This window comes from Venturia canescens, chromosome 10, assembly GCF_019457755.1.
Source record: "Venturia canescens isolate UGA chromosome 10, ASM1945775v1, whole genome shotgun sequence".
In the NCBI taxonomy this organism is placed as follows: domain Eukaryota; kingdom Metazoa; phylum Arthropoda; class Insecta; order Hymenoptera; family Ichneumonidae; genus Venturia; species Venturia canescens.
The window spans coordinates 13,508,088-13,531,422 of NC_057430.1; the positions used below are offsets into that span (position 1 = coordinate 13,508,088).

The 23,335-nt window shown below is 40.6% G+C and overlaps 5 protein-coding genes across 11 annotated transcripts; 3 read left to right on the top strand and 2 right to left on the bottom strand.

The window, feature by feature from the left end:
* Positions 1-1,334: 1,334 nt before the first annotated feature.
* Positions 1,335-2,629, top strand: RpL14 (ribosomal protein L14). Its single transcript, XM_043430856.1, has 3 exons — positions 1,335-1,571; positions 1,912-2,106; positions 2,386-2,629. The coding sequence occupies exons 1-3, from the start codon at positions 1,350-1,352 to the stop codon at positions 2,587-2,589; spliced, it is 621 nt and encodes a 206-aa protein (XP_043286791.1). The 5' UTR covers positions 1,335-1,349; the 3' UTR covers positions 2,590-2,629.
* A 143-nt stretch (positions 2,630-2,772) lies between these two features.
* On the bottom strand, positions 2,773-9,092 carry LOC122417383 (uncharacterized). Of its 4 annotated transcripts, none has more exons than XM_043430853.1 (6): positions 8,668-9,092; positions 7,193-7,426; positions 6,821-6,982; positions 6,524-6,731; positions 6,250-6,445; positions 2,773-6,175 (listed from the first exon to the last, which is right to left on the bottom strand). In XM_043430853.1, the coding sequence occupies exons 2-6, from the start codon at positions 7,373-7,375 to the stop codon at positions 5,983-5,985; spliced, it is 942 nt and encodes a 313-aa protein (XP_043286788.1). In that variant the 5' UTR covers positions 7,376-7,426; positions 8,668-9,092; the 3' UTR covers positions 2,773-5,982. The 4 variants fall into 4 exon arrangements, with proteins under 4 accessions (XP_043286788.1, XP_043286790.1, XP_043286789.1 ...); XM_043430855.1 differs by having other exon boundaries at positions 8,579-9,092; XM_043430854.1 differs by lacking the exon at positions 8,668-9,092 and adding an exon at positions 8,071-8,188.
* Positions 9,093-9,479: 387 nt separating this feature from the next.
* On the top strand, positions 9,480-12,755 carry Phax (phosphorylated adaptor for RNA export). Its single transcript, XM_043430848.1, has 4 exons — positions 9,480-9,861; positions 10,097-10,721; positions 10,968-11,246; positions 11,381-12,755. The coding sequence occupies exons 1-4, from the start codon at positions 9,793-9,795 to the stop codon at positions 11,737-11,739; spliced, it is 1,332 nt and encodes a 443-aa protein (XP_043286783.1). The 5' UTR covers positions 9,480-9,792; the 3' UTR covers positions 11,740-12,755.
* LOC122417382 (RING finger protein 212B-like) lies at positions 12,427-14,484 on the bottom strand. 3 transcript variants are annotated; one of them, XM_043430851.1, is made up of 5 exons: positions 14,163-14,484; positions 13,890-14,077; positions 13,413-13,741; positions 13,167-13,340; positions 12,427-13,079 (listed from the first exon to the last, which is right to left on the bottom strand). In XM_043430851.1, exons 1-5 carry the CDS (start codon positions 14,269-14,271, stop codon positions 12,845-12,847), a joined length of 1,035 nt encoding a protein of 344 aa, XP_043286786.1. In that variant the 5' UTR covers positions 14,272-14,484; the 3' UTR covers positions 12,427-12,844. The 3 variants fall into 3 exon arrangements, with proteins under 3 accessions (XP_043286786.1, XP_043286785.1, XP_043286784.1); XM_043430850.1 differs by having other exon boundaries at positions 12,427-13,310; XM_043430849.1 differs by having other exon boundaries at positions 12,427-13,340.
* Positions 14,479-23,262, top strand: LOC122417378 (general transcription factor 3C polypeptide 1). 2 transcript variants are annotated; one of them, XM_043430839.1, is made up of 15 exons: positions 14,479-14,689; positions 14,790-14,882; positions 15,026-15,219; positions 15,354-15,983; positions 16,097-16,268; positions 16,370-17,172; positions 17,272-17,661; positions 17,747-17,987; positions 18,090-18,998; positions 19,086-21,673; positions 21,759-22,042; positions 22,161-22,346; positions 22,434-22,626; positions 22,807-22,894; positions 22,987-23,262. In XM_043430839.1, exons 2-15 carry the CDS (start codon positions 14,816-14,818, stop codon positions 23,115-23,117), a joined length of 6,876 nt encoding a protein of 2,291 aa, XP_043286774.1. In that variant the 5' UTR covers positions 14,479-14,689; positions 14,790-14,815; the 3' UTR covers positions 23,118-23,262. The 2 variants fall into 2 exon arrangements, with proteins under 2 accessions (XP_043286774.1, XP_043286772.1); XM_043430837.1 differs by having other exon boundaries at positions 14,479-14,882.
* Positions 23,263-23,335: the final 73 nt, after the last annotated feature.

A 23,335-nucleotide genomic window follows, 5' to 3' on the forward strand; every position in this document is an offset into this window, starting at 1 on the left:
CCGATGATACTAATCCGTACAACTATTGACAGTCCTGGTTACCGTTGTTTCGTTAACTCAAGACAAAGAATGGGCGAGGAGGAAAAAATATGAACTACGAGTTGCGAGATACAAAGAACTTATGAAATCGAACATTCGACAAGCATGACGTCACGCCACCGACGCTCGTCGCTCGTCTGTCCGTCGTGTGTGTATATTTTAGTTCTTGAGTTCCTCAAAAAGGCACTGTGATCAACTGCCACCGATATTTGTTTGTCGGTAAAAAAAATGTACTCGACGTTTTTGCTTGTTTTCGATTCGTATGTAAAATTATAATCACTCATCAACCTAAATAGTCAACAAAATTTCCAAATATTTCGATCGGCTGAATTAAAAATAATTTAAGGAATGTGTAACAACGAGGAAGGACGATAAAAATATTTTGAAACATTTCATCTAACGAACAGTCAGATGGGTCAATGAGGAAATAAAAAGTTATTTTTCAGCAGCCTCTCGAATCTTCCGATTTGTTAGCAAGTCGTTGAACTACTACCGGAAACACTCCGAGATAATAACCCCTGTAATTGTTCAATTAGAATGAACCCCAAAAAAAGTGAATGCGGAAGAAAAGAAAATATTTGTTTCTTAAGAATATTTGGATGACTACGATAGCTGGGATGAAAACCATATGTAATGTGTTAGATGCAACCGAAACGAATCTTTAAAATTCAAAATGGAAAGCGGGAAACTCCTTTGATTCACGTAGCGCTGCCGCAGCTTCCGATGCGCGCGTGCGCTATACGCGTGCGGATACATCACAGAGTTGATCAATTGTTCAGCGTTGTTGAATCTTTTCTTTTCCGGTAAACCATGGTAAGTACGTTATTTCGTTCTTGCTCCAGTTCAGTTTGCGTACACCACATTTCATAGTCTTTACTTATTATTAGGTAATCAATTATTATTTCATTTTTTTTCCTCCATTCTCAATAACCGATCAAGATCAAACAGTCGAATTATTCTTAATTCGTTAAAATTTCGTAGTCGATTTCATACTCGGTGGCCGCTCATACGCTCCTCGACCACATGGTCAGCGTTCATCAGTCACGTTTATTTTCCAGTAGATATCCATGGCTTCTAAGTTTTTTCGTTAAGATCTGTGAAAAATACTTTTTCCATATTTGATCGCTTTGTCAATTCTCTTTTCCCTTTGAAGTCTTTTGGTAATGATCAGAGAATAAAAAATCAACACATTAGTTCATTTTGATCGTGGTCGATACTGTCATGCACAGGCGTCTATCATACTTTATTTCGAATTCCTATAATTTGTAAAATAAAATAGAGAGTCTATTGAGTTTATACAGTTCTATGTTATGCGTGTTTATTTCTTTGTGAAAAGACTGAGGGGATGGAAACAAATTTTTTTTTATTTTCCCATCACTTATTACGGTTTATATGTGTTACATACTAATGCAAGTTTTCTCTACCTAAAGGGGTTCGAACGGTACGTGGAGACCGGGCGTGTTGCCTATGTTAGTAATGGCCAGCATCTGGGCAAACTCGTTTCCATTGTCGACATCATCGATCAAAACAGAGTAAGATACAAATGCTATTGTCATTCATAAAGCAGGAAATCTCGAAAGTGTACACTATTGTGTATAATATCGTCATTTGCACGTAATGCAACAAAATTGATGAATATTTTTGAATTCTATATGAATGATTGAAATTGTATAACCAAGTCGAGTCATTGTAATTTCCTGAAAAAATTGTACATTTATTTCATGATGAACCCTTATTCTTGATAGGAATTGCCGGCTGATACATAACTGATGCCAACTCTATAACTCTGAATAGCTCCATGAGCATAAAATATTAGTTTTCTTGTGCCTGATGAAGAATTTGGTTAAGTAAAAAAATGATTGAATTTTCCAGGTTTTGGTCGATGGTCCGGCAAGTAATATTCCTCGTGGACAGATGAGATTGAGCGATCTTCATCTGACCAAGTTCCGTCTACGTTTCCCACACACAGGCTCAACGAGAATTGTTCGAAAAGCTTGGGAAGCTGCTAAAGTTGATGAGAAATGGAGCGAGACCATGTGGGCCAAGAAAGTTGAGGCTAAGAAGAAGGTTTGAATCCTCATGATTTTGATATTTTTACCCATCATTCATAAACTTTTGAAACAGTTATCAAAAGAATGTGCAATTCTTAATCATTTCAAAGCACAGTATTGAAAGTTTTGAAGTTTCCTCTGCATTGTTTCAGTACTAGAAATACTTTTTGAAATTATCACCGGAGTCATGTTTTTTTTATAACAGAAGACAGTTCATTGATAGATATTCATTCTCGTACCCTTGCGACGCTTGTTATTCTGGGCTACTAAATTGAAATAATAACTATTTTTAAAGCGTGCGGCCCTCAGCGATTTCGACCGTTTCAAGTTGCGCAAAGCCCGACAGATCAGAAACAAACTGAGAACCGATGCTTTCTACCGGTTGAAGAGTGTCTCAAAGAAATCCAAGGCTGCTGCTGGTAGCAAGGCTAAAGGTACCGCGAAACCCGCCGCAAAACCAGCGAAAGCCGTTAAAACAGCGAAGCCTGCGAAGAAGTAATTGTATGAGACATTGACTAAAATATATATTTGAAAAAATACTTCCAAAATCGTCGCTACCATTTCTTTCGTCCCGCTTCGTCGCCTCTTAAGAACATTTCACAGATTTTCAAATTCCTCATTGATTTTTTTCAGCTTGACTGAAAATTTATTAACCGATCTGAGAAAAAATACTCAACACCAATTCAATGAATGATATTCGTCGTCGTTCTTTAATTTTCCATTACAATCTCATCGCCATCTAATTTTATTTCTATTATTAGATAATAGGTGATAATTATGAAATTGTTCATTCTCGTCGATATGAAATTTGATTTAGCCTAATTCTATTGTTCAATTCTTACTTAACAATATTCTATTAGCAATAAATTCATTTTCGTCGTCCGGCTCTCGTTTGACGGGAGCAACGTGTTCGTTAATTCATCGATAATTTGAAGAATGGAAGAAAATAAAGTCGTGAAAGGACGAGAGTGTGCGAGGAAGCTTATAAAACTAAGATGATCCAAATTTACTAAACGTGCATTCAATGTTATAACGCGGCTGTTTACTGCTTTATCACGTGATTTACTTAATTCCTATGGATATTTATAAATTAATACGTTCTGTACTACCAGGATTAATGATATTTTTCTCGGTTGTGTGCAATATTCTCCAATTATCAATATCAAGCGTGAACGCACGTAACTATGCGTAGTTTAGTTCTCATATTTTGCTGTTTCATTCATTAAATTTATTATTTTTTTTCAAATTTTTTTAGAGCCGCGATTCAATCGTTTCCACATATAGTGACTACATTTGACAAGTGTGTAACGCAGAAAAAAGTTGCTTCAAAATGAATCTATGCGAGTCATCCAGTGTCGGAATAAATTTTTCCAGCTGCTCGCAGCGAGCACATTCATTCGCTCTGCAGGAACAGTTTCTTTTTTTTTTTTTTTTATCAGTTCATCATTCGTCAGCTCTTTTATGAAATATTCAGAACATTCAACGAGTCAACACGTTATTATTGAAAAATAAATAAATAGGACGTTCCAGACGTTTAATGCCGCAATAACTTTTTTTATAGTACGATCACAGTCAAACCCAGCCTCATTTTTTTCTGCATCAAAGCACAGCGATCAACGCTCTTTCTTTTCTTACAAATGTCACGTAATACACGTCTCACAATATTGAAGCGAGCTTCTCTCTTGGCTAAAGAAGAGGAATTGTAATTTTTTATTTTACCTCATTCCCCTATCGAATCGTACGCTCGCTATTTCCATGACGGAAGCGTTTTTTCTACCGTAATACAATTTGGTATTTAAGTAGTCGGAGATAACCTCGAAATAAAATTTTCTTCAATATTAATCTACTGTATGCGCACGACTTTTCTGCGGAATTTGTTTTTTTTTCGCCGCTATCGTTATCATTTTAACATATTCTACAGATTCTTCGATACCGGAAACAACGAGCTTCTCATAAATCACCATCCAATGTAATCAGTGATAAAGCTTAACCAAAAGCCCTGATTGGTCCGGTTTTGAAAAAGGCAATTTGTAATTAGCGAGTAGAGTTTCCGGTACGCGCAAAAATCTCGAATCAATCGATCCTAATTTTCATTTCGCAATGGTGAATTCACCCTGACTAATAATTATTGATTTTCGAACAATCTTAGAAAGATCGTTATTTCGATCCACTTTTAAACATTATTAGATGCTATTTCGATTAAATTGGAATACTTTTTTTTTCCTATACGATATTGCACTGTAGCGTTGAGTTGTTAAACTAGCTCCGAAAATTAACTATAATACATGAGTATGTATAGATTGAAAAATTAGGACGTTTCTTGCTGTAGTTATAAACGTCACCACTGTGCCAAAACGCCAAGTTAAAACAGAACAAAAACGATCGATCGCCATTCGTTGCGAGTGTGTGCAACGAAGGCGTCTCGTTTCAAATATCTCGTTATCTGCACACACGCAGTATCTATTATTTTAATAGTGAAATTAGAGCACTTTCGTCGTTGGGTCATGAAAAATATGACGGGTTTGTTTCGTTGATATATCAACGTATGTCGTAATGACGCTGAGTTTTGCAACGTTGGAGCCTCCAACGAAATAAACGAAAATGAGATTTTCGTAATTCTCCAATTTTTTTATCCCTCCCTTATTTCAAATTTGTTATTTTTCAATCCACACCAATGATTCGTGAAATAAATAATTGGAGAATTACAAATTTTTTGTTTCGTTCTTATCGCCCGAAGGTCGATTCTACTGCGACGATAGCATTAACAATTCGCACCTTCGTGTACATTTTGTTGAAGCGTGTCGCAGATCGGATGGAGCTTTAATCAGTATATGGCACATTCTAACTTGAGTAGTAGTAACAATAATAATAATAGCGATTATTTTCGATTCGACTTGGTGATCGATGGGCTCGAAAAATTGAGAGTTTCGTTATTATCGTCAATAACAATATTATTTGATGTCGATTGAATTGTCAGCGCTTGTTTTAATCGTTAATCAAGTACTATCACACATTGATAACGAGTGTATTTTTGTGTTTGAGCGTTATTGAAACTTATCGGTAACTGAATAAAATAATGACGCCACTCAAGATAATGTGGACAAATCGAACATTCAATTATCTTGGCAGCATCGAAAAACTAACGGTTTAAGGTTTAGTTGCCGACTTTTTTTAGATCCTCCCGTTTTTTTTCTAGCGGTTTGTCGAAAACGTACTTTGCTACCATCCCAAATGGATGGTATTTATTGAGAGAGACCTTTATTTACAGTCTGAGAAAAAAGAATTGATGTCTCTGACGTTCTTCGAATAATCGGTATTTCGTCTATGAAAATGGCAAAATATTCCGTTCGATATTATACGGTCTGTGCGTACGTACGTACATCGCGGTAGATATGACGGATTCGTTAGTAAAAAAAACAATAGAATGGAAGCAAAATGTACGGAAGTACAGTTTGAATGAAATACGCGGATTTTCGGCTGTACATTTTGACGCAACAGCGCGTATAGAAATCATTAATTTTTGATTCAATGTTAAAAGTAAGGAGAGAATATAGAGAGCATAAAGAAGAAGAAGAAGAAGAAGAAAATATGGAAATAGAGGGGCGAAACAATTGATTGCATCAGCTCCAGGGTCGCGCTCCGCGAGGACTGAAATCTTCGAGGGTACGAATCGGTCGAGGAAATTCGTCGCCAGTGCCAGAGAGATGCGAGATGACGGAAGCGCGGTCGAGCGACGCACAGCCTCGAGGGTGGTCAAAAAATGGAAATGAAGTTTAGACAAGCGTGTATCATAAGGTTTACGCGAAAGGAGAGATAATCGGAAAGTAAATTAAGTAAGGTTAACTGGTTGAGCGCCGGGGGCCGTTGCTGGTCACCCGACGGATGATTATAGCTACGTGGACGCCGCGAGGCTTATCGACGTTGACTCGGTTACGGCAGATCGGGGTTTTGCGTCCAGAGAATCGTACAGTGGGAATTCACAGCAAAGTATGAATTTCAAAAACCACGGTACTTCGCCGTATATTGCTGGAGGCACCGGGATCAAGGGCGACGTCTTTTGCTTGTACTGGCGATACTCGGCGTTGCTGCGGAGACAAATATATTTTGTGAATCGCTTCATGAGAGACGGCGGATTAAACAGGAACGAACAATAACTTACTCTCGATATCTCTCATCCGATGCCTTCTCCAAAAGTGGCATACCCGATAAAAACAAGAGGATTATCGTTGTGAATATCGGCGACGCGATTGCGACCCATTCCGGGCCTTCGATTACGTTGAGGGATATTACGAAAATCCCCCACCAAACGACTATTTCTCCAAAGTAATTCGGGTGCCTCGACAACCTCCACAGTCCTAAAGACAATTTAATTGCACTTGTGTTCTACGGTAAATAACTTAATAAACGTTCGAGTGTGGCCGCTTCGACCGTACCGTCATTACACCATTTTCCGTTATTCACTGGGTCTTGTCGAAAAGCGAACTTCTGAAGGTCCGCGTATGTTTCCGCGAGGAGGCCGACCACGAACATTCCTGTCCCGGCGCTGTCAAGGGTCGTCATGGTTTTTGGTGCTGGTGGAATTTTGTGCCGTGGCGAGTTGATGAATATTACGGGAAGGCTAACCACGTACACCCAAATTGCCTGTAAAACGTATGGAAATTTTTACTCTTGCTTCAATTCGATCGTTCGGCAGGTTATTCGAACGATAAATTTTCTCCTTTTCGACTAACCTGAAAGGTCCAAAAAACAGCGAAACGTATAACATTGCTCCGGCGGTCATCGAACCTTTTGTCTCTACCAATCTTAATGATTCTGTACAGAAGATAGCCGGAGAGACGCGCCCCCCAGACGCACACGAATAAAGTGACCATCAGCTGACGACTATCGTATGTCTGTAATCGAGTTGAAAGCCTTTCATTAATTTTTATAGGTTAAAATAATGTTTCACTGTGCTTTCTCACCGAAGAACAACGACACTCGCGTCTTTCGTTTCGCCACTTTTTTGTTTACACTCAATTTCCCCGAAACATGGAGCGTTTCCGAGATAAACTTTATATCGCACTGCATGCGAAATAAAAAAAAATGATGGACGTTGAACAAACCTTGCCGACTTGTCCGAGAAAGAAAGTGAGGAGAGCGAGAATTATGAAGTTTGTACCCCCAGCAAAATCGGTCAGCTTGTCCATTTGAAAAGTCGCGGCAATGGTGAAAAATATAAGTTGCATCCCTACTGTAACGATAGCGCTGACAGCAAGGTGATCTTCGTCTAGTATGTCAACCGCCATTTCTCCCTCACTTATTTCGACCTCTTCGTGGCGATTCCGATAGTCACGGATCTGCCGGGACAAGAGAATGAAATTATTGATAACTTATGCGCACATGTATATGCTTGTATCGTCGCAACGCTTCCGCCGTACGAGCCAACAAATCATAAAAGCAGCGGATGCTGCATGGATCGAATAATTATTAGGTCGATGCATATAGCCCGGGCTCACGATAAATTCATCTATTTCTCAATCTCTAAAAATCGTCATTTTCATACTGAAATTTCTTTCTCTGTTGTCGGAAGGGACCGAATTATTGAGCCGAGTATTCAAAAATTTACATGCTATGAATCTATAAATGAAGATCGAGAGTATTGTCAACTCTCCTCCCTGCTCGTGACATTGGAGCAGTCGAATGTCAACCATAATATTGTTCCCTCTTTGACTGATGCAATATTCGCTTCACAATTAGTCGAAATTGCACGGTAGTATTTCAACAAACATCACAATTCACTGAAGTTTCGTTAAGAAATTATAATTCCGGTAAAAATGTAAGTTACATAAAAAATTCAGAATTCGGCATTACGTCTAATTCATAATTAAAGCTTATTCGAATTTCGTGCAACGTTATTTGTTTTCGTCTCACGACACGTGTCCTCGGGAACTAATAACGCATACGGAAGCAAAGATTTCCCGCGATCGCACCTATTTCTCACTTTTTCTTCGGGTCTCCTACTCTGTATCTGAATGACTGCATGGCAAATTTGTTGTGTTTACTCCAGTGAAACGCGATATGCTACTGGTGACCGACTAGCCGACTAGAAGCATAAGTACATGACGATACATCTCCCTCTAGGAGAACAGCAGTGAAAACTCATTCGCCGGGGGCGCCCGGGCGGGTGGCCGGGCGGCAGTTTACAGAAATCAATACATTAGCAGAATGCAGGATATTTGAATTGCACCAACCGAAAAAAATAGCTGCTACTAACATTCTCGTCAATCATTTGATAAACATTTGAGCAATATTGAATACCGATGGATATGGATGTCAAGGAGCGAAATATATATATACAGGTCGAGAAAACATTAGAATATTCGTTGAACGGAAATGACACGGAAGGTTATACGAAAAAAATGAATTATCGAATCAGGCTGATCGTGAAAAGCCGTTTTACAAAAGTGCTTAACTAATTTAAATCAGAATAATTTGCAGCTACTACTCACGCACAAAATGTTAATTTTTTTCGAATAAACAACGCTCAAGAAGGTAACGACGTACAAAATGGATGTAACTTTTTATCAATTTCGCCTACTTGTAAACGCTGCACGGTCGAGATGAGATTTCATACATCACACACAGTTCGCATATCAAGAACGTTTGGAAAATGACTGCACATATATGTATTTCAGCATCGAAGATATTTAGGACATCATATTAACTGTATCGTAGATAAAGTGACTGCAGCAGCGGCGTTTTTTAGTCGCGAGTGTTCATCGCGATTTCAAAGATCGCGAGATAACGTTCGGTTGCACTGCTGCTCGGAGAGCGGGGGAGGAAGGTTACAATGATTCGACTGAGGAAAAAAATGCGAGTAAACGAATCGCCAGGTAGGAACGGGAATCTTATTGCATTTACGGAATAGGACTAGAATTTGGAATCACGAAAGCAGCACAGTAGTTTGTTCGCTAGCGCCAGTAACCCTAGATGCAGCATTAACAACATAGATGCAATGGCCCTCTACCAGCCACTACTTTACCACCACGACGGGCAAGTGTTGCCGACAGCAAATATGAAATATCTTCGGTGGTTCAACAGAGCGGTACATTTTGATTAGGCGTTTTTGAAAATTCATGATTTACCTCATCCTTGAATTGAAAAAAAAAATTGGCTAACTTTATACGCATTTTACTTTTTGATATTTCTATAGTCAATCCATTGGCGATAATTGCATCGATTTTTGTCCGCTGAGAGTCTGACAAATGATTTTTACTAAGAAAAAATTGGAAATCTATAATCAGACGGCCAATTTCACGGAGGTATTCTTTGCCCCTTGACCCCGGCATCTCTTTCCTCCGCACACCATGCGCCGCCTTGTCTGGCCTTGTTGGTGTCGCCATCCTTATCCCTCCTCCCCCTCCACTTCTCCACGACACTGCAAAAAATGCACATCTCCTGTGGAATGAGTTAAAGAAATCGCGAGCCCGACATCCAACATTCAACGTGAAAATTTTTCATCAGAATAATACGATAGCAAAACTCAATTGATAGATCGCCGCACGGCAGCAGCAATAACGGTTACGGCAGAGTCATATCAACGATAATCTTGAACGCAAAAATAAGGAACGAACTACGCTCGAAATTACAACGGTACAGCTTCTATTTACAAAGGAATAACAACTATAGCTTGAGACCGAGATAAGACGTAAAAGCAAAATTAATGGAGGCCGATACCGCTGAGAACGCCGAGATTTTGGAACTCGAAGAAGGCGAGGTTGTCGATGACGAGGTCAGCAATATTTCTCATTTATTTATGCGCCCCTTCAAAAGCAAAAATTGTACATTAAAGAATGATCAACATCTAATTTTTGTCACTTTAGGAACCAAATTGATCTTGAGAAGCCATAAATCATGTATAAAAATTGTTGCGTTTTGGAATTTCAATATTCTTGAAAAATTGATTTCATTGGCTATTCCAAGTGCATAAATATGAATACTCGAATGATTTTATTTTCTGCATGCAGGGTATAAGTGATTTTGGCAGTTACAACATTCTTCAAAGGCCGCACATCGCAAAGAGCCATGACAAACAACCTAAAACTAATTATACGGATGAATCCGAAGAAACATCGGCATCTGCGAGCGATTCAGATTCTGACTCCAGCCTGGTAAAGGTTAAAAGGCCCAAGGTGAAAATAAAGCGCAGAAGAATAGAATCGCAGAGCAACAGAAACAAAAGTAGCGACAAATACAAAATATGGTGTACTCAAGTGCAGGAGGAATCATTAACGGAAAACCTTGTTTCCTGTGGCGTCACTAAAAAAATGTATCAAGGCCGCAATGTGGAGAATTATGATTTTCCAGGATGTTATGATTCTATACACAATGCAAAGAGGGAACCGAACAATAGTTCTGAGGAGGATGAGGAAGAGGGACGACCACCCGCCAGGCTGAGTAACAAGAGAACGAACGCAGACAGAAAGAACGTCAAATTAAGACTGGGGAAGAGACGAAATTCCATGGAAGTTGATAAGCAGAAAGGCGCTGTAAAAATAATGGCTGAATTAGGAGTGAACGGAGAATCGACCGACGATCAAGTTGCTGCTGATATAGCTGAGAAACTTAATGAAAAAAAGGATTCTCTCATAAGTCAGTATATTTATTACATTCACAATTCACATTCGAATTTCCCTACTAAAAAGTTAAAGTGAATAAACAGGAGTAATGCACGGTTGTCTCTTAATTTTTTTGTTTAAACAAATTCTATGTTTCACAAAATAGCACAAATCTAGCCATTTTGACTAACGAGTGTGCTTATTCCTCCTTAATATTTATGCTCTTCTTAGAAGTTCCTTTGTACTGACCATATCAATACTGAATTTCTCGTCCGTACAGGGAGAGTGGTTGACATAATCGGTAAAAAAGAGGCGATCGAGTTTTACGAGGAAACGAGAAAAATTGAGGAAGCAGGAGGAATGTTAATAATGAACGGATCACGAAGAAGAACAGCAGGTGGGATTTACCTCTGGCTCGTGAAGAACGACGAACACATACCGCAAGAAAAAATAAGAGAAATATTTTCAATGGACAAAAAACAAATGGCTGAGCAGCGCAAGAAAGAAGACGCTTCGAATCGTCGACAAAAGACACAAGAATTAATGCGAAGCTTGGAGAGTGAGTATTTTGATTTCTGAGTTGACGAATCTAATGATTATTCTGTTCTGATTCAGTGTGTTTCCCAAAAAATATTATTCACGTAAAAACAAAGATAAAACTTTTCAATTCGATGAATAATTAAATTTGTTTAGACGGTTCCGAGAAAGATTTGCCTGCTTTGCTCACCCGGGCCGAATTATCGACGAGGCAAATTGCCGAAGAAGCAAGATTACGGCGTGGCGAAGGCATGGACAGAAATTTACCTGATTCCGAGCGAACTGTATCGAATCCGCCCCCCAGCCCCGTCACCGACGATCCAGATCACTCCGAGCATCATCACAATCATCATCAGCATCAAAATCAACAAAGACAACAGCAGCAACAGCATCAACCGCCACCACGAGAGCATCATCATTGCGCCAGTCCATCCCCTGGACAGCGCCGAGTGCAAAATTATAACGACGATTTTCTCGACATCGGTCTTGACGTTGACAGCATGGAGGTCTTTTAAACATAAATTCACTATTCTCATATCTTATCACTCCATACTGAAGTTTGCATCAAAGTGATGCAGTGAAATTCACATTATTTCAGTATTGCGCAATTTTTCTTTACTTTTTACATTTACTCGAAAGCAATTGTTCTTCGCCAGTAACCAATCACTCAAATCCACCAAACATGTATCATTTATTCGATATTATGAAATTGAGAGATAGCTATAAATACGTCAAATTCGACGCACGATACGAGCTTCACAATAGTCATCCGTTGAGATTCTCTTATTTGAAACAAACAAAGCGCTACACGAACGAAACACCTCGTGTCTCGAATCTTCGCACGCGGCGGGGGACTAGAAAGTGAAAAAATCACCGAAAAAAATGCAGAAAGAAGGAAAAACAGAATTTATGCCTGTCAAGTAATTATCTTTTTTATTTATTTCCAATTACCAGTCGGATCTTTCGTCAATTGATTTTTCCCACACAGTGTACATACAAAACAATTGGCGAATGTTCCCGTTTGTACCAATTAGTTGATTATTCACGCGTTTCATTTACTTCTTTCCGATAACACTTTTATTGCTTTAAATCAAACGATTCGGAGCGACGAATGTGGCATGGAGCTGATAGATAATCGTTGAGATAAAAAGCCTTTCGGGACACGAGAAAAGTTGTTGGTTCGGATGCAAAAAGCAGTTGGAAGCGTGTAATGGTTTTTATTTATTTATTTTGTGGTTTAGAGTACACATTTCGTAATAAGCATTATTGGGCGTCGCGGAGGTGGCCTTTGGAGGGGTGTACTCGAAATTACAAAACCACTGCCACTTGTATCGAAATATTCGTGGCGCCGCGCCCAACGCGAGAGCAATTTGAGGCTCATCGGGGAAAAAACAAATAATTAATACGTATGGAAAAACATTGTTGAAAAAAACAAAAAGAAAATAATCAGTTTTCGGCGCTACAGCGTCAATGTCAACGTTATTAATAATCGTTACACGTTTAATAAATAATGTTTTGTAATATATTGAAATTAGTGACTATATTAATGATTTTTTTTTATCGTTACAATTAAACGAAAATCGATGGCCTTTCAACAAAAGAGAAGATCGGAGGATCGTGTCAGAATCTCGGTGCGCTGAGTCTCGGAAGTTCTTTCATCGAGTTTTTTCTTTTGTAGGACATGGCCGACTTCGGGACTCTTTTAATGCTCGGAACAACGAATTCGCTCTGAGAAACGATCATCGGCGACTCGAAGTGCTTTGGATCCACGGGCTCCATAGTCGATTTCGAAGGGCGAAGCATGTTCGAACGTTCTGATCTCGGCTCGGGGCAACCACCTCTGCTGTAGTTGGAGCTGGTCAAATACGATTGCAGTTTTTTATCAATTAAATATAATCGCTTTTGCAAAATTTTTGAGGATATAGAACGGACAAAGACCCACGAATATCGAGATAGTTCTGAAGACAGTTTTAAATTCGTCCTCGTCGATCGGGATCCGTCGAGGTGTTGCCGTCGTTCTGCATTGCGTTGGGCCACCGGTGTATTATCGAAACTCTGGTTGCTTCGGCTGCAGCCGCTGCTGGAACTGCTTGCAGAAATTGGCGGATATCCGGGTCTGCATAACATCCATGATTACACGAAGGAAAAATATTTCTGAATATCGTAATGTTCTTGGTACGTTTCCCACCTAGTCGGGATGGGTCGGGATCCAGGGAAGATTTGGCGTCGTTCTATATTCGATTCAACCGGCGATGTAAAGTCGCGATGACGCTTGCCTTGTCTCCAGCTACTGTTGGAACTACTCCCGGAAATCGGTGGTGTCTCAAAAACTGCTTGATGCGGATTGACTGACGGAGTCGAGACAATGCGTCGTTGGCTCAACAGCGCTCTGTAAGGTTGCACGGCGGCGGTCATTTTTTTAATGAGGTCCACTTTGGTTTGATACTGTCGCTGCTCGTGTCTCACTGCGTTTCTTGATTCTTCATAATATTTTTTTGCCAACTCGTATTTTTTTTCCTAAAACGTATGCGACAAACGAATAATGATCGTTGTGCGATTTGTCGAGGCGCGTGCTTTTAGCGGGAGCCGAAAAATTCGCGTTGGAAGAGACTAATGAAATGATGTCGATACGATATAATAAACACGCGTGTTTATATATACTTGCCAGTATGTCAAAACCACGGAGGCTAATGGCCAACTGTTCGTCGTGGAACTTCACCGCTTTGGCCGTGTGCTGCAGGACATGTGTAGCCGATGAAAAATAATTGATGATTGTCTCCAATTTAGGGGGATTCGTCAATGGTAGCGAGCGAGAAACAAGCGTTCCACACTCGTAGCATCTTGAATCAGGGGCTGGAACAATCCGACATGAGAATCCTTTTGTTTTTTGGCACACCTTTTTTCAAGCTTTCTTCTAAATGACGATGATTTTGATTACCTTTGGATAAACAGGAATCACAAAATATGTGACCGCAAAGAGTCATAATGAAGTTATTACTCGATTTGAGTAAACTTTTATAACACTTGTTACATCTGAGCCATTCCATCTTTTCGTCTTTACACTTGACTCCCTATCGATGGCACCTTTACGAAGGGCTTGAATTAGTATTTTTTCTCTGTGTTTGTGATACGTGCTCTCCACCGTCGCAGCAGCGGGGGCGGTTCTTGTTCAAGGACAAGTCAATTTTATTATTATAAACAAGCCGCCGGCGGTTGTCCGTTTTTCGAGTAAAATTTGATCTACCGCAATCTACGCGCGGATTGAGAATCGAACGAGCGCGTATGGTGGGTACATAGTTCGCTGACTCGCCGCTGCGCGATGGTGGCGATGGGGAGCAGCAGGCGGCACCAGAATATTACGAAAAGAACGTAAATGATGAAAATACAAAATAAATACACCGCAACATGCGTTCACATCGTTCACATGGTTCATATAGCAGCATGCAAGACGAAATTAACAAACAAGTAACGACATTGTGATCTTTTATTTTAAATATGAAATAAAACAAGAAGTATAATTAGTTGTGCCCTTTTATTACTGTGCGACTTATTTGTCTGTTATGAGGAGTGAAATAACTGCTTTTTTCAACAATGAATTTGGTTGATTGTGTGATCGATGAGATTGCGCTTGAAGGTTTAGATGGTATAACTTTGGAAGGTTAGTCTTGGTTTTATTTATTTTTGTTAAACAATATAAATAATGAGCGGTATTATCAAGCAATTTGTTCAATCGATCGATAACCTCTGTAAGCACTGCATTTCAATATAATTTATAATTGGCAACTGCTGTTTTTTTTGTAGCGCTATGGGATCGGCTAGCATTGAGATTCCATGAAAAAGTTGCCCCATCAAAAGGATTTAAAGAGCAAGTATGGTATATATGCTTGCATGTAAGACAGCTGTCGTTTTTTTTACTGGAAAAGGAGCGAGACAAGCTCATCATTTTCGATCGGTATGAATTTGTTGATCCTGATCTTGGAATAATTCTTGAATCGGTAAGTCTATTGTTGCAGCAGGTAGTTTATGTACATAATCTAATAATTTGATATCTGTTTTCCTACAAATTACTGTGATCTATGCCAGTGAAATTGAAGCGATTATTGTAAATTTTAAAATTTCTACTTTCTAGGAAGATGCGCCGGATGACATTTATGAGCACTGTCCTATTGACGATGTGAAAAATGGCATAAAAGGTTCTTGTTCAACGTATTATACACGAAAAAATGCGAGCAATGAGGTGCAGGATTTGACTGTGCACGAGGCAGAGGCTAAGTATGGGAGAAAATTGGTGATAGTCGCGTCTCAGACTGCGAGACAGCATGCTCTGATGGACAAATCGGTGAGCCCGATTCTCGAACTTACTGTGATACAGTACTGTTTCTTAGAAAGAGTTGGCAGATCTAGATATCATGGCGAAGTGACCCATGGAAAATTGAGTTTGGGTCTGCTGAAGGAAGATCCAAGCTCGCTATTCTACCACCGAAAATTCTTATTGCGACACAAACTTGTGACAAAACAGCCGCATCATCAAAAGAGCAATGGCCAAGGTTATAGCGGAAGTTTATTGCATTTACCCCGATTTTATGTCGAGAGAAAGCCCAAAGTCATTTTCCTCGCTGAAAAAGTTATCGAAATTTTGAAATCGCGTCCTAACCAAGTCGCCGAATACGCCGAGATCAAGAAAGAATTGGGGATCAACAATTCTATCAAGAAACTGTTCAAAACGTCTTTTTTTCAAAAAGTTGTAAAAACTGATCTGGTAAGTTGTGGCCACATGCAAGCATTATTTATTCAAAATTGACTCTTTCATCTTTCGATTACGAATCACTGATTTATCACGGAATTTTCACATACTTTTTATGTTTTTTGTAGCTTGTGCCCTGGAGAACGTTGTATCCGGATGCCGCTGATGCTGAATGGCAGTGCAAAAATAATTCGGCAAAAGAGAAATCATTGAGGGTGGTTCAGCTCATAGATCCGAACATGGATATAAACGATTTGTGGAAGGATGAATTTTTCGTAATCGAGGACGAGGATCCGTACGGTAAGAATTGAGAAGCTTTAACTACGAATGTTGGTAATACAATTATTCGACGAGAATAGTGAATCTGAAACAATGTGTTTTTGTATTTTCATGAAATTTAGAGTTGGATATCAGTCAACAAGAGTACGCGGTATCATTTTTGAGACAAGCGAACGTAATAATCGAAGCCAGCGGGAGCGAAGGTCTGAGTCAAACGGAATTGGCAATAAAAATGGGATTACCGAATTTACAGGCCCGCTCGATCATTCGTAATTTATCAAAAATGAACATAATCGCCATGTACATGCAGGACATGGGTCGCCAGCGTGTGACCAAGTACGTATCGCGAAAGTTCGCGAACGGAGCTCACGTCGAACAGTTTAAGCGTGAAATGTCAAAGATGAAAAATCTTACGAAGATCGGAATTGAAAAAGAGTCTGCTACTGATGGCAAAGAAAAAACATTAAAATTATCGAGCGACACACAAAAAACGGAGACAAAGACCGTTACCGCTGCACCGATTCTCGAGAAAAAGGACGATTCGAGTTCGCTTGATGCAGCCAGAAAAATCCTCGGCAAATACAAATTGACGGGTCTGAAACGAAGTTACAAGAAAACCTTTTGCAACGTGGCAGAGTCGAAACAACTTCCCGTCGTCGCCGTTAAACGACGCAAGTTAACCAAAGACAAGAAAGATATTTCAGATAATTTGAAGATAGAGGAAGTGAAAGAAAAGCTGTTCGGCGATCAACCTGCTGCGCAACGCTCTCGTTCGAACGACATTATTTCGCTGTATGATTTGTCTGGCGCTGATATGACGAATACCGTATCCAACGTTACTTACAGGCTGCTCAAACGTGCTAATATTATCGTCGAAGCCGTGAAAAAGCACAAAGTTGTCGACGATATGACCAAATTGATGAAGGTAAGTATTCTCATATAAGCGTTACGCGTTTTTATGAAGAAAAACGATTACCAACTTGCATTGAGGCATTGATATTGATTGTTCGTTAACCATATTCAGTTCATAACCGAAGAGGAGGAAAGAGAGGGATACGATGTGAAAATCGACAAGAGATCACTCATAAGATTGCTGCAGAAATTAGCAAGAGACAATTTGGTCAAAAACATAAAACTGACTCTGAGCACAAACAACAAGAAAAAAAATTTAACTTTCATATGCGATTCGAGTATTGATGTGAATCATACGGTGATAAAATCAGCCGTTGAACAGGCTAAAATAAAGCTTTGTCTGACCGGAGGACGAAGAGTCAGAACGGTACTGCAATCGAACGATGAGAAACTCGAAATATCAGGGGATAGCGCGACGGAGAAAGTGGAAACTATTGAGGGATTGACAGGAAATGAGGAAGGATCGAAAAAAACTTTGCCACCCGATCTCGTCTACGATAGGGTAATAATTAGTACGCCTTTTTCATTTCCCTCTGGTCGTATGAACTTGAATTTTTGTTTGTTTTGTTTGTTTTTTTTTTATCTAGAAAGCCGGAGCACGCTATGGTTACGCACCAAAATTCATTCGTATGCAAACCCTCCATACTTATATTTATTACTTGATATATCAACATCCCGGCAAGCCCACCGAGTCACGGGAACAACTGATCGAAGTGTTGCGAACGAAGGGAGTTTCGATCGATGATAAGTTGGAAAAGGATATGGGCGAGATATACAACACGGAAATCGGTTGGAAAATGTTTGTGCCACCGTTACCTAAGCACAGTGGTAAGAGTACGAGAATTGTATTCTCCATCGTTGTATGCATGACGGTATATTTATATCGAGGAATTACATTAAAACTGATCGTTCGTTTATGTGCGGAAATAGGTTGGCCAACCGGATGGGCTTTGATGTGTGACATTTTACTTCGTATGCCACTATCAATATTCTTCAAACTCCACAAGGTATTGTACGTTGTACCGGAACTGGAGGAATACATAAATAATCCAATACGGAAGCACGTACTGGTGAAGGACATTCCCGCGCCAATCAGAAACGTTTTACTCTTACGTCGTAAATACATATTCAGTATACACGACAGTATTTTGCGGTTGTGTTACATCGGTCTGCTGCAATTCGGACCACAAAAGTTCAAAGAGAAGGACAAACTTTTCATCTATCTCAATCGGAAAACTCAAATCATGGATACCACGTCGTCGGCGGCTCATTATCACAAAATCGAGGCTAAAGTTTATCCCGTTGTACGATACACGTTTACCTCACTCCAAACGGTCGATAAGTATTGGTACAAATTGTGGATGACCTGCGTAAATACTCGTCTCGGAGGTCGTCTCGTCGTCCAAGGGGAGGACATAATTCTCGAGGATCTGACTAAAAAGAACGAAATGATCGAGGCAACGAAACCCCGCTCACCGGAAGAAGCTTATACCATGGACAACGGCGACGTTCCCGGTGATCGTATGGGCGCAGCTGGCATCGACTCCGCATTTTTCGCCCATCTGAAGCGCAATTGGAGCTCCGAATCCTCCAGTTATCCCACGGATCGTTCCGATTCGGGACTCAACGAATCGCGTGAAAAAATCACGAATCCCGAGACGAAACGCGGCAGCGGAGGTGGCGACAACAAAAGCAACGACTCCAAATCGTCGAAAGTCAAAACAAAAACTTTCAAATTCACGGATTATCATGGTCTTCAAAAAATTACCGGTCCCATAACGATCGATGCTATAGACTTGAGGAAAACTATAACTAAAAAGTCCACCGGTGGTGCTCGCGGTAAGAATCTTTATTTTATGTGATTTAGGAAAAAACTTTCGACAGTAGCACTAATAATTTGTTTATTGTTTCATGATATTATCGCAGATCTAACGAAAGGTGGTGCGTCACAAAAATCAAAGACGAACAACGCCAGTGGTGCTCCGTTGAGCGGTTTGAAGAATGGCAGAGCAGCCAACAGAGAAAGGTCTTACGTAAGGCGCGTGTTGGCGCGTCCGAAGCACGTTCGCGGGCGAGTAAAGTACGACGAGATAGATAATAGCGCGCTGCAACGGATGGAAAAACTTCGAGTCGATTGGGACAATCGAGAGGACAACATATTGCTCGTTTGCAAGGTGGCCATGATGTATCTCTGCCCGAAGCCCCGCAAACAAATGATCGGATTCACTTCGGTTCGCGATGTTTTGCGCTCGTATTCTTCGACGTCGTACAACAAAACCTCGAGAGCTTGTCAGAGGCGCCTTCTGTACATGCTCAAAAAGCCCGAGACCCACCACAGCGTGACTCTTGGAGTAGAGGAATTGAAGCAGGACTTTTACGTCGGGCGTCGCTTCGGGGAGAAAATCGATCAACTGAAGAGAGATCATCGGGGTACGCACAAATATTACGAGCAAGTTAACCTCGTGTTCCGCGATCTCGTGGCTCACATTGCCAATAAATATTACGATATATCGGACATCGGAAGATCGTCGTTGAATTTAACCCCGCGGACCGTCGAGGGATTTCATTTGTTCAACCGAGTCAAATACCCCCGGAAAGGAGGAGGGCCAGGCACAAACGTAACGAGTTTCAATGACGAAACAAGTAACGACATACACTCATCGACCATCAATTCGGTCATTCACAGCTCCATGTGCTGCGTCAAAGATCGAAGGTCCTGGGCATATCAACTGTTTCGTATTTATCAGCAATACCCCGAGTGGCTGCTGCGAAGCGCAATGGCCAAAATTCGGCTTGATCAAATGGTCACTGTTAAGAAAAATTATGCTTTCGCGATCAGAAAACAGTCGAATGCCTGCATGCCGATGAGCAGCTCGCAGTATCAATTGAGCTCGGGTTACCTACAGAAATTCAACACCAAATTTCCCTACACCGCTTTCGACGAAGCTTACCAGTTTTTCGATCAATTGGCCAATCATTACAGCGAACGTGAGCTCCAGCCTGGGGCTGCTGATGGGACAAACGAGATGATAACTTGTCCCGTAAACGGTGGAACCGTCGCCGCTATTCACGACTTCATCAATATTGATCAATTGGAATTTGATATAGAAATTCCACGACATATTATCATGCTCGATCCGACGTTGCAGAAAGACGACGAACGATACATCAGGATTGCTCGCCGATATCAGGACCTCTTGAGAAACTTGGAGCACGTTGATATCGATGGAATCCTTGAGAGCAGCGAGTCTTCTCAGGCACAGCAACAGAAACAGCCGACACCACTCGTTGATGATCAGCTTCCCTCAAAACCTGCTGCGTCTTCACCACGCCTCACTCCTCCTCTTCCTCCTCGTATCGTTACCGAAGCTCATGATGGCGAGAAAAGTGTGCAATCACAAGATAAGAAATCTTCCTCCATGTGCTCGAAATATTCCACTTCTCAACGCTCTCAAGCCAACAAAGATGACAAAAATAACAGCAATGGTTCTGAGCATGATCTGGAAGCGAAAAAAACTGTACCGCAACTCCCGAAATCTCAAGATTTCCATGACACCAGTATCAACCCGGCAGATCAGGAACGTGAGACTGAGGATGAGTTTTTTTCGAACGAGGAAAATTGCTGTAACGATGATGACATCGAGGAGGAACAGGACGAGGACGAGGACGATAATCTCATTTGTTTTATCGACGGAACGAAGATTCGTTTGACTGCGGAAGATATCGAGAATTCGGGTTTTCAAGTAGAGATGAGCTCCCCCCTTAAAAACAAACCCGCCAGGATTCCACAAGATTCGGCCATTCCCGCTGTATCGAATCCCGGGGATAACAATGATTTGGACATGGAGGTCGAGCCTTTGAATGAGGAGCCGAACAAAGCCTCCGAGGAATTGAACGAAAAGGACTTGTCAACGGTCGTTGATGAAAGTGATTGTCAAATGGATGAAACGGAGTTACCTCAACAGATCGATCCCAGCGACCGTGACGTACCATCCGATCACGTTCGAGTCAACCAACTCATCGAGCGAAGCAACTGTGAAAAATTTCAGCTCTCCTCCTCTCATCATCGAACGTGCGAATCGTCCAACGATATGCAAAAACGTTACACGAGATTGGCGATGCTGCAAATGCGCGAGGAGCTGAGCGATCTCGCCTCGAGCGATAGTCACCACGCTCACGAGTACTTCGTTCTGAATATGTTCAAAATTTATCATTCACTTCGCCGTTCGAATGTTGATAAAGAAGCCACTGCTGCTGCTTCTTCTGATGGTTCCTCCAGCGGGCCAGAATTACCCCCAAAAGAGTTGCTGGCACTGAATCGCCAAAATTACAGCGCGATTATCGCTGATCTTAAAAAATTCGCTATTTTCCCAAAAGCAGCAACATCCGGAGCGTCGTATTATAAATTTAGGCAAGATCTCCCCGAAAGCGACCTCTTCAAACGTGGCTTGGACGCAGTTTACGAATTTATCCGTGATCGACGAGAAGTCGGAGCGAGTCTTTCCCAACTTTTGGTATGTTTTATTATTTAGCTCAGTAACTTTAAGGCAGTAGGACCCGAGTTCAAAAAGTTTCACGCTATTGCTTTTCATTTTTCAGACGAAATTCTACAGCATTCTCGGCGATCAGCTGTTCGACATTTTATCGGTCTTGAAGCAAGGCCGAATAGTACTTCGCTCGGGTGTAACCAACACTCGTTATGTTCATCAAAATTACGCCGACCCATGGCTCATACATTCGTACAAAATAATGCGGCTCCAAAAAGAGGCTCATCAAAATCTTTCGCCCGGAAGTCTCTACGTCGTTCCGGAAGAGAAAAACAAAGAAACCAACGAAGGGAGGCAAACTAGCAAGAACAATCAAATAAACGACAGCCTGGAAAGGTGAGTTTCGAAAAAAATTATTCGTTTTTGTTAGGTACGTGAAAATGAAACCATCGGTAAATGATCTTTTTGAATCTGGCTGGAAAATATCCATTACTACGCTTTGATGAAATTTCAGTAATGAAGCGATGGAAGTAGCGACGATTGAAGAGAAGCAGGAAATCGAGGAATGTACGAGAAACGATCAAGCGGCTCCAGATGATTCCGAAACAGCGAAACCGAATCAATCGAAAATGCAAAAAAGTCGAACGTGCTTGCTACCGACGAAGGATATTTATCGAGCAGCTAAACAGTTGGATCTCGAGTAAAAAAGAATCAATAATCATACAAATACGTAAATACGTTTTTCATTCGATTTAGTTGATTGTTAAGGATTCTACTCGGATTGCAGCACAGCGGAGGAAATCAGAGTTGTAGTTAGACCCTGGATACGCATCGACGGAGCCTTAAATCGACGTGTGTTGGATCGTATGCTGGGTGGAATATTGGCGTATTGTCTCATGCATCCGGGTGTTCATTTGACCAAAGTTGAAGAAAAATTTTCCCCAGCTATCCAACCGTTCCATACTAAGGAGCTCGTTGAGGTAAAACATTGAATTCCACCTCAATATTCAATTCCTTTGATTGAATAATTTTGGCTTGAAAACGAAAGTTTGTCCCATAACGCTGGAAGGAATAATTTTTCTTTAAATATATTTTTAACAAAAATAATTCTAACCATTTTTTCTTGAAACAACATTGTGATGAACTACATTTTTTTTTAGATCCTCATGAGATTGAAATGCCTAAAAACGGGCTGTACGAGGAAAAGTCGAATTACGCTGTTTTCAAAGAGTTCATCGCTACGAGCGGGTAAACGATCGATTAAATCACTTTGAAAAAAAAAACAAATATGAGATGATTTCGTCGGATCGGAATGTGAAAAAATAATTGTATCTTTACAGAATTCTCGAGCATGCCAAAACGTTGCGAATGGCTGGAGGAAGAGATCGTAATCGAGCCAACGCTCGATGCTACAGTGAACTTTTCCATGTTCTTGAGCAATCGGACATACGCATCGAATTTTTTAGCATAGAATGCGTGATAATTTATCTAAAGTTTGAGCAAACCAAGCTCAAATTGGAACATAATTTTTTTATACTATTTATTCAAATTATTATGTAAGTAACAAATTTTAACGAACTCCTTCGAAATAAAGCAAAAATTGAATTCTTTTCCAAGCAGGAGAACAATCGTTTGTAAGTAGTCAGAAAAAAGGGGAAAAACTTTGCACGGTCATTGCCACCTAATGAT